Source organism: Primulina tabacum, chromosome 14 (genome assembly GCF_025594145.1).
Source record: "Primulina tabacum isolate GXHZ01 chromosome 14, ASM2559414v2, whole genome shotgun sequence".
In the NCBI taxonomy this organism is placed as follows: Eukaryota; Viridiplantae; Streptophyta; class Magnoliopsida; order Lamiales; family Gesneriaceae; genus Primulina; species Primulina tabacum.
Genome location: NC_134563.1, coordinates 5,431,045 through 5,440,998, shown reverse-complemented (window position 1 = coordinate 5,440,998; position 9,954 = coordinate 5,431,045). Strand labels below are relative to the sequence as shown.

Here is a 9,954-nt window from a genome sequence, read left to right as displayed (position 1 = left end):
ACCAGAAGGTGGTAGAAGAATGACTGTACTCGACCAAATCTTTTAAAAACCGAAAATACATGCACCGAAAATTCCATAATTTAAAACAAGCCCACTTACTTGAAATTCTTCGAGAAAAACGTGAAAGGCTAGGGTTTGCTGCACTGAAATTTTTGAAATTCCTGTTCCGGCGGCTGGACGGCGGCAGCGCTTCGCTGTACTCAAAAATCCTAAGGACACTAGGGGAGAGTCTCGAAATTTTGTGAGAAATATGGTGTAATTTTCGAGCTATAGGGCCCTCCTATTTATAGGGGTTGGCTGCTATCGTGATCGAGTGATATCGTGATGAAATCTGAATCGAATCTTTTATCTTGAATTGCGATCTATCCGTGATTTGGGTGATAACCGAATTTCAAATCTTTCATCCCCTAAATTTCGAAATTCACATAATATATATACACTGCTTAATTCGAATTTCTAGGGATTTTATTATCTCATGCTTCAAAATTCTGCACACGATAAAATTATCTACATGACTTAGATAACTTTGCATCAAATCTTATTTTCTGAAATGATAATAATAACGTTAATATCCAAGATTACACCATCCTAATATAATCAAATTGTTAATCTAATAAGATCACGATTGTACCAAATCCCGGGTTTTACACCCACCTTAATCTCCTCACAAACATGTCACAAGACCTGCGGCACGATCCCAATTAAATATCCTTTTGGCACCGGCTCCGGCTGTGGCAATCCACGCTTCCTCCCGTACTTAACATGCACTGAACAACGCCTCACGTTCTCCACCCACACCGGCTGCTACACAGTCACTTCCATCGACTACACCAACCAAATCAACTACATTTCTAATCCCACCATGTCCACTTGCTCCTGCATTCAGCCAAGCAAAGGCTTCGGCCTCGACTGGGACGCGCCCTTCTCCTTCCACGACAAAACAGTTGTTGCCTTGCTCGAATGCTCCACCGAGCTCAAAGAAAATGGGTCGTCTACTTACCTATGCGACCCTCAGGGATCGTCTGTTTGCAGCCTGCTGTATTCTTGCGGAGAGATCAGTAGGATTAGTTTGTCTGGGTCCACTTGCTGCGTGTACACGCCGGTAAATCTTGGCCCTTCATTTGAGATGGACTTGCCGAAGCTGCAGTGTTCATCCTATTCGTCTTTGTATGGATTCAACGGGGCAGAATACTATACAGAGGAATGGAACTATGGATTGGCACTGAAGTATAAGTTCAGTTTCGATAACGATTATCCTGTGCTGTGCATGAGCTGCGAAAAGAGCAATGGAGTTTGTGGATACAACGAAGACGAATCCAAGTCGTTCGCCTGTAATTGTCCCGGTGGATTGAATACGACGACAGATTGTTTCTACGTGGGATTCGTCGTTCGCCTGTAATTGTCCCGGTGGATTGAATACGACGACAGATTGTTTCTACGTGGGATCTTGGAGCCATGCCTCAAGATTTTTCCCCTGGAAAATTACTGGTAAAATATATATTAAAACAAGTATTAATAGTACTTTTACATTTAATTTCCTGGAATATTTCTTGAAAAAATATGGTATCTAAATTGTTCCACAGGGCTTCTGTCGATGTTTTTGGGTGTGCTTCTTCTCGAGATTGAACTTCATGTAAGCTGAAAAGGAAAGACTCGGTAGTGTACGTTACTCTCAGGTAACTTCAAACTGCAGTATTCTGTTGTTTGTAAATTTGTTAATATTTACTTTCCAATAATGTTGGAAGAGAAGTGATCATTAATTTCCATTGAGTACGAGTGTTTGTATTATTCAAAATATTGTACCTAAAAAGTACTCAATTTCCCATCAGATTAACTTTAAACTAGCGCCATCTGCGAGTCGAGCTCGAGTTCAAAAAAAAATCTGTGGTCGACGTGAAAGCTACGAACGGGAAGTTAGATTAATTAAGATACTAGAAATAAGTGGAGCTGGAAAGAATCAACTTTCACAACAAAATTGGAAGCAAAGGGAATGCCTCGGGGAATAAATTCTTTCATTAAAGCGAATCCCTTTTCTTGCTAGTGTTCTTACTTTATCAAAAGTAAAATGCCATGCATGGTCTCAGTTTCTGGCCGCACGTACAATATGTATAGCATACAACGTAATCGAGTATTTCGTTTCCATCTTGGATTTGCAAAACTTGTATAATAATATCATCAAAATAGGCCGTTCGGATTTACAAGAACATTGGTAGCTAACAAAATGGGAGAGAAAGAAATGGAAGCCTCGAAAAGACATCATCCACTCAAAGAATACATCAAATTTACTGTCATTATCTCCCAAGATTTTACACCTATTCGGGGGTTTCTTCTGGAAATCCCAGTTTTTGATAATTCAAATAATCGATAGTATTTAATCTAACACAGCACAAGATATGTTCCGGTAACTCTTCGGCTTTGTTACCCTGAAATGTAGACAGATTGCATACATTAAAATATCTGATCCGTGAGAAGAAGATCCTTGTTACATTTGTTCATCTAATCATGTTTAATATTTCGTGCATACAAATGATATGTATCCTTAAATGCGATTTAAAATATATGCATGACCTCCATATGCATGGAATGAGTTACGAGCCAAAGTTGTAAATAAAAGACAAAAAAATGTTGACTTGCATGGTGCATACCTGTATTGTTAATCCGAAATCCAATACACAAAGCTTTAGTCTATCTGTGAAAGTTTCGAACCCTTTTCTTGAAATGTAGCTAAATCTGTGCATATCCAAATCAATCTCAAAGTAGCTTTCACCCTGTAAAGAAATAAAGAAAAATACTTCGAGATTTAAAGAGATTTGAGATATCGATAGAGATCCCATCAATACTAGGCTTACGCTTACCGTGTAAAATTCATGTTGAGGACGCGAAAGAACAGGTTTCTCATTGTAGGCATGCATGAGCTTCCTCTCTGCAGCACTTAGCGGAAGGTCATCCACATTCGCCACGCGGCCCAATATCTTCAACCTTTCTCTACAGGGTATGATTGTGTCTCCACGAAAACCTTTAACTTTTTCTGCTTCATTACCAATTAGCTTCTGCAATTGGAAAACCATAAATACGTGGATGAAAGCCGAGAAGTGATACATGCATGACATACTATTTTAGCCATAGCAGCAAACAAAGTAATCCTTCTGTATTTTAAAAGAATATGCTGACATGAAAATTTATTGATTCCCTCACCCTAATATTTTCCTGAAAATGAGCTGGAATTTCTTTGCCAAAGCTATCAGAAAGCTTGAAGTACATAACAAAACTTATTCCTTCCCCGTCTGTTTCACCCTGGAAAATTGCAGCAGGATACAGTGGTATCTGTAAAATAATAAAAACATGCTAGTGTCGCATTCATTTTGACATAGTTATAACATTCATTTGACATAGTTATAATATCTTTTAAATCCGTTCAAAGAGAAAATAAATGTTCGGGAGAAGAAAATATGTATGGCTTCATTTGTTGTAAAAAGAAATAAAGATCAATCTACTTGGTGTATTGTCAACAGTACCTGAACATTTACCACAAGAATTTGTGGAAGTTTCCCCAAAGAATTAATGACAGGAAGTTCCACAAAGCGAGCAATGTGATTAATTTTTCTCTGAGATAAAAATACATCAAGGCCAAAGGGATAATATGCTGCACAATTTGAAGAAAGCTCCTTCCTTTTATCCCTTCACAGAAAATGTTAGATTTGAGAACCAACATAGAGAGAGATACTTTATTAGGTTTTCAGTGTAGAACGGAACTTTTATGATTCTGTTACCTGAGATAATTAAGTCCCCTGATCTTGAAACTCCCAGGCTCAATGTTTGACCAACTGTCAGGCACTCTCTTCTCCAATGGACAGAATGGTACTTGAGAACCAGCTATAGGTCTGTGGAGCAACGGTTTTGAAGAAACTGGAATACGAAAAACCAGAAACGTTTTCAAAACTCTGTATGTCATGAGCAATTATGTCAGGACTTTATTTGTTAAGCCACTAATTTTTCCAAGAGTTAACCAGATTTCTCCAACCTACGTACCACAAATTCTGGTATGTACCGTGACTGAGAAAGAGTAGCGTCATGGCTGGTCCATATCCCCATGACATTAGATTAATCATTATATATTCCGCAGGTGAAACATAGATAGTGTAGGTACAAGAGCCTGACTTTCACAATTTTTTTAATATTTCACTTGACCAGCTTACAAAAATCGACAATTTAGAGAATCCTTTGAAACATCAAAAGAGAGAATTTCAGTCAAGCTCCAAATCTAAAAGACGAGGCCAGGATATTTTTCCCACCATTCAAATTCAATTTTCTTGTAGCTGTAGTTAAATCCAGAGGTATGTGATGACACATGGATGGATTTTCTTTTCCAGGTATGTTAAATTTGAAGCTAAAAGAATCATAGTCTCGAAACCATCCACAATGACAATGATGTAATACTTCACATCCCTTCCACAAATAGATCAAGAACAATTAGTTTTTCATCAAAACCATGAATTAAAGTCAACAGAACACGAACATGAGAACTGAATCTTGTGAGCCAGCCCTAAGGTTAATCAACATATTATGAAGATAAAGGTAACTGTGTTCAATGATACATGTCTATAGAATTTCTTAGGCAACCAAAATGCAGTAATGTACATAACCTACCAAAACACCAGAAAAAAAAATTATCCACTCACGTAAATTAGCTGCGGGATGGCCTTCTCGCCATTTGAACGAAAGTTTCAAAGTAGCCTTTTTCCTTGTATTGGGAGGGCTAGAGCTTACTGATCTTCTTTTCTCTTCAGAAGTAATGGACGAAACAAGACAAGGCAAACAGTTGCTTGGAAGAATTCCACAATTATCCAACAAACTGTCATCACCACCAGCATTTTCCCCAACGGAATCAGATTTCTCATCCAGATATAAAGGCTTTGTTTCACTAAGTCGTTCATTGGATTTCATTCTGCGCTCGGAATCAGTAGGAGGGACTAAGCTTTTATCTGAACCATTAACTGAAAGGCCTGCAGAATTTGCAGTTGGCAAGCCCTCGGTGTGTTCAGCAGAAGATTCATGTCTGGTGCTGAAATCACCACCCTCATGACTCGTATTTCTTGGAGAAATATCTACAATGGATGTGTCATCAATGCCGTTTAGAGAGAGCATATCTGTGGAAAGGGAATGAACTTCACTAGAAGCTTGGATTACTAAATTCTAGAGAGGGGGAAAATATAAGAGTTTAGCTTACCATCAGGAACACTATGAAAATCTTCATCGCTCCAGTCTGAGTCCAGTGCTGCAACTGAATCAAACCATGCTTCCTCAACACTTCCTGAAATAGCAACTATACAGATAAGACAAGACAAGAAAGAACAATCTGAAATTAATTTCAAAAGTCATGAATTCCCTCAACAGCCTAAATATTAAAACTGAAGCACGTAGGCAATCAAATCCACAGTGAAATTCTGGTTTTGAGTAGATTAACTACTAATCAACAAGTTTTCAACAACTTCAACAGCTGGAAATGGTAGAGAATCCAATTCATCAACAAGACAATAAAGATTAAATACCACTCCATTTGCAAGAAAATTGAATACCTTGAAAGAACCACTAAAAACCAGATAAGATTACAACCATAGTTAACAGACTGCACAAGATCCTGAAAAGGTTTATTAATCCACAAGTGATCGGTGATCAATTCAGCTCTACTAGCCTCATATGATGACAGTATTTTACAGTTTCAATATTTAAAAGTGATATAAAATATTAGCCTCCTTTTTTATCATTTTGTTCCAAAGTACAACAACTCCCAACTTTCTAATATCCCTAGCATTAAGTCCAATGCAGAGTAGTGAATGATTGAGCTCGAGTGGCTATCTCCCGTCTCCACACATTCTATTTATCTTTGATCTCTTAATCTTCATGGCTAAAAAAATTAGTGTCGCCAACATATATTCTATTTTCCTTCTATCTATTCAAGTTTCACGGCTAAAACCAACATCATCACCAACACATATTCTACATCAACTTCCATCTCCAGCCAATGCAGTATAAGAAGCAAATTGAAATCAACGTCACCATATAGATATAAAAACTAACATAATCAACTCATCTGCTTATGGAAAAGAATGCCATAATAACAATCACAAAGGAAGGAAAGAGTAGAACCACGAAAAATGGGATTGTTGAAGGGTAGATCCACAGCCAAAGGTGCAATCTTTTCAACTCCATCAGACGATCGATCAGATAATTGAAAAGGCACCCTTTTTCTCATATCCCTTCTCCTCTTTCTAGAATTCTTCATTCTTGAACCACCAACTTCACCTTCCACACAATTCTCCGGCAAAGAAACGCATGCCCCCATCTCTTTCTTTCTTTAACTCTTCCTCCTCCGAAAATATAAATTCAGATATAAATTTCAAGAAAAACAAATTAAAAAATGGGCCACTTTAGTTTACCAAACAAATAAGCTGTCAAGGATCACACATTGATATCTCAGTCCAGAGTAATAATATCTCCATCACCAACAGTCTAAAGAGAGAAAGTGTAAACACGAAGAGAAACCCCGTCAGCACCCCCCGCCCCCGCCCTTCGTCCTCCAATCTCTCTCCGATAAACTAAATTCGTTGAAATTAATTTCCCCACACTGTAGAGAATCACAAACACACAAAATCGATGGCATGCAATAAATGCGGGTCTGGCCGTGAAATTATGAAGAGCACCAGCTCATGGAAAATAGAAGAAAGATGAATTCTTTAGAACATGGGAAGTCAAAATTGATGGGCTCGACTGAAAATCTGGAAAAAGAATATTATTTAGCTAATATAATTTTGTATAAAAATATCGTAGCTTACATATTAACTGAAAATACTAAAAATAATTTTAAAAAAATCATGGTTGTTGTGAGCCTGTTCAATTATTAAGAATTAAACGACATTTTTTGGATCATCTTTTATTATTATTGAATATTACATTAATTTGTATAAGTTATAAATTAAAAATCACAAAATCAATTCTAAAATTCAAAATTTCTTATGATATTAAAATAAAAAATTATTAATGAACAATCAGCTAAAAAATGAAAAATTTGAAAAGGAAAGATGAAAATATATATAGAGATACACTTCGAAAATTTGAGAAAGTGATAGAGATAGATGAGAGAAGATAAAAAAAGAGGTGATGTGATGTGAAGCGACATATATAGAAATAAATAGCTTGTGTATGAGTTAGAAGTTTTAAAAATTCATCCAAATTTTTGGATTGAACGAAATACAATTTTTTTTACAATATATAGTTATACCTTAAGCTTTAATGTTTGTATATTAATGAATTCCATGAAGTTATTAAAATTCTATTGAAAATTTGAATACCTCTAAACTTTTATAGAGTTTTTAAAAGTCAATGTTGAATACCACTTGTCTTCTTAAAACTTTATGAAATTCTATTTTGAATACGACTAGACTTCTATAAAGTATGTAAAAGTCTTAATTAAATACATCTAAATTTTTAAAATTGTAAAAGTTATTAAAAATCAATAAATCTCCTAAATTGAATACACCATTTAAGTGTGTATTTCTCGTAGACAACAAGTCAAAGATATTGAATTAAAACAAGAAAATTTTCTCGCTCGAAAATTTATAATTTTATATAAAAGATGATTATGTTTGAGTATTTTTTATTTAAAATTATTGTATAATTTTCAATTTTATTATATTATATTTTAAAAAAATAATGAGTATCGGGAAAAGATGTTTGGTAAAGTAGTATGACCAAAGTAGCAAGTATCAGGGTCAAAATTGTTAAATATCAAATTTGGAGATAATAAATTAGAAGATAACATAATATATATATATATATATATATATATAATTATTGTAAAACTCGACAAACGCGGAATAAGACAAATATCTCAAGTTTAATCATCGACACGAAAATAGCAAAATTAAGTAGATAATGCGGATTGATGGGAAACACCAGCAAAATATGATGAAAAAAGATTGATATTTTCCTTTATTTTAGCTTAAGTAGATGTTAATGTGTACGTTATAAGTTTTATTCTCTCCACGTGAGTTAAGTATGAGAGTATTAATGTCAATAAACAATATTCTATAAATTTATTTATTTATTTATGTTTTGTCACTTTCATGTTATTTTGACTTTGAGACTTTAATTTCCCAAAGATTCAGTCTTCAATGATTGGACAACGCAGATCCAATCTGAAAATATAGGCCCACGTCTTAGTTTAATTTTTCCCTTTTAAATTTATTTTTTATTTTTTATTTCCTCGATTTATTATTTTCTTTAGAGAGCGAAAATCCAAGACAATCGAATCCCTTATTTTGATTAATGTTCTACTACGCATAATTGAAACGATTTATTTTACATACTTTTAACAATATTTCATTTATTTAATAAGATTTGAAAATTTGAAAAGTAAAATTTTATTTAATTCAAGAATCAGAATTCGGACCTGATTTGTTATCGTTGATTGAGATAATAAAATCGGGCCTCGTTCCCACATAACTTAGTGTTTTGGGCCGAGACTGATGAAATTATTTGGGTTTTTCTGGCATATGCTCATTCATTTATATAAATTTGAATCAATTTATTTATTACGAGAAGTAAAACCTTCAACTCTATTTTACAGGTTTTTTTTAAATAATATAAATTAAAAAATTATTTAGTAAAATATTGCAAAACTGGGAATGTTAACAATCCGCAAAAGAGTCTCCCTTTTACATTCTTCTCAAGTTCGACTACGCTGCATTGATTTATCGATCATTGATATTTTTGAAGTATTTGACAAATATTAATTTAATTTTTTTATTATTGAAATAATTTTGTTTTATAATGTTATTTTTTTATAAAAATATTTAACATTGTTAGGTGATAATATTGTTCATTGATTTTATCATTTATTTCATACGAGCGATTCTTAAAAGGTAACGTTATTAATTTTGTTTATAATATTTAAATTATTTTGTATTTAGAGTTATTATTATGAGAACAATAAAATTTTTATTTAGAGAGTCACTAGTTGTACGAGATAAATTAGTATTTTTTGACAAATAATTAATTATGAATAATTATTTTGTTTGCAATATGAGATAGACATCGTATATTTATAAAATTTTGTTTTTTGTTTTTTGTCTGAATGACTTTAATAATATTTGAGTTAGATTAAAATATTTTGGATTAACCAATATCAAGGTATGGCTCAATTAACTTTGATTTTCATTCATACGTGATTAGTAAATGAATTATTTGTTATGCTATGGTACACCAAATTATAAAATGTAGTTGTTTAAATTTTCATTATAATATTTTTATTGAAAAGATTAATTCTTATATTTTTTTTAAAACATCTCAATCTTCTTATTTTTTGGGAATTCGTTTTCTTTTGTTTAAAACAATTTATATTTTTTTATATTTAAAAAAATCTTACAAATTGAATAGATGCATATTTTCAATGATAGAAAGTTGTATTGTGAAATATTTAGCAAACAATACTAATTTTAAAATAGCATATTTAGATAAAGTATAATAATAATTTTTTTAAAAAATGGCTTTTACTATATTTGTCAATCATAATTAAGAATAAACGAAAATATATATATTTTTGGAAAAATTGGTTTTAAATCCCCAAACCCAAACTCTACTTTACCTTAACTCCCTATCGCTCAAAAACTTTGTCCAAACTCCCTAAAAACTAAAAATGTGACAAAAATACCCTCATATTCAAGTGATTGATTTTCTGGGCCGAAAAATGGTATCAGAGCCTAGGTAAAATTATTTCAAACATACAAAATTATTAATATCAAGTAATTAAATGTTTGAGGAGGAGAATTTTCTCAAATCACATGAATCGGAACCCAGGTTCGAGATTATTTATTTACAGGAATTATTCCAGAACTCTGGAATATTTGCAGCAGGAAGATCTAACTAATGTTAGATATCAAGAAGGAACTTATCAGA

The 9,954-nt window shown here is 33.3% G+C and overlaps 2 protein-coding genes across 7 annotated transcripts; one reads left to right on the top strand and one right to left on the bottom strand.

The window, feature by feature from the left end:
* Positions 1–250: 250 nt before the first annotated feature.
* Positions 251–1,866, top strand: LOC142523715 (uncharacterized). Its single transcript, XM_075627447.1, has 3 exons — positions 251–255; positions 619–1,488; positions 1,584–1,866. The coding sequence occupies exons 1-2, from the start codon at positions 251–253 to the stop codon at positions 1,397–1,399; spliced, it is 786 nt and encodes a 261-aa protein (XP_075483562.1). The 3' UTR covers positions 1,400–1,488; positions 1,584–1,866.
* Positions 1,867–2,144: 278 nt separating this feature from the next.
* On the bottom strand, positions 2,145–6,776 carry LOC142525206 (uncharacterized). Of its 6 annotated transcripts, none has more exons than XM_075629397.1 (9): positions 6,148–6,776; positions 5,228–5,323; positions 4,680–5,147; positions 3,771–3,906; positions 3,516–3,678; positions 3,196–3,324; positions 2,856–3,050; positions 2,646–2,768; positions 2,145–2,423 (listed from the first exon to the last, which is right to left on the bottom strand). In XM_075629397.1, exons 1-9 carry the CDS (start codon positions 6,341–6,343, stop codon positions 2,313–2,315), a joined length of 1,617 nt encoding a protein of 538 aa, XP_075485512.1. In that variant the 5' UTR covers positions 6,344–6,776; the 3' UTR covers positions 2,145–2,312. The 6 variants fall into 6 exon arrangements, with proteins under 6 accessions (XP_075485512.1, XP_075485516.1, XP_075485514.1 ...); XM_075629401.1 differs by having other exon boundaries at positions 3,196–3,294; XM_075629399.1 differs by having other exon boundaries at positions 5,228–5,311.
* Positions 6,777–9,954: the final 3,178 nt, after the last annotated feature.

Bases quoted from the DNA above. Each gene is read 5' to 3' on its own strand.
- LOC142525206 (XM_075629397.1), bottom strand. From the start codon at position 6,343: ATGGGGGCATGCGTTTCTTTGCCGGAGAATTGTGTGGAAGGTGAAGTT. The intron at 5,324-6,147 runs GTTCTACTCTTT...TTATCTGTATAG, and splicing joins CAACAATCCCATTTTTCGTG to TTGCTATTTCAGGAAGTGTT. The intron at 5,148-5,227 runs GTAAGCTAAACT...CCCTTTCCACAG, and splicing joins TTTTCATAGTGTTCCTGATG to ATATGCTCTCTCTAAACGGC.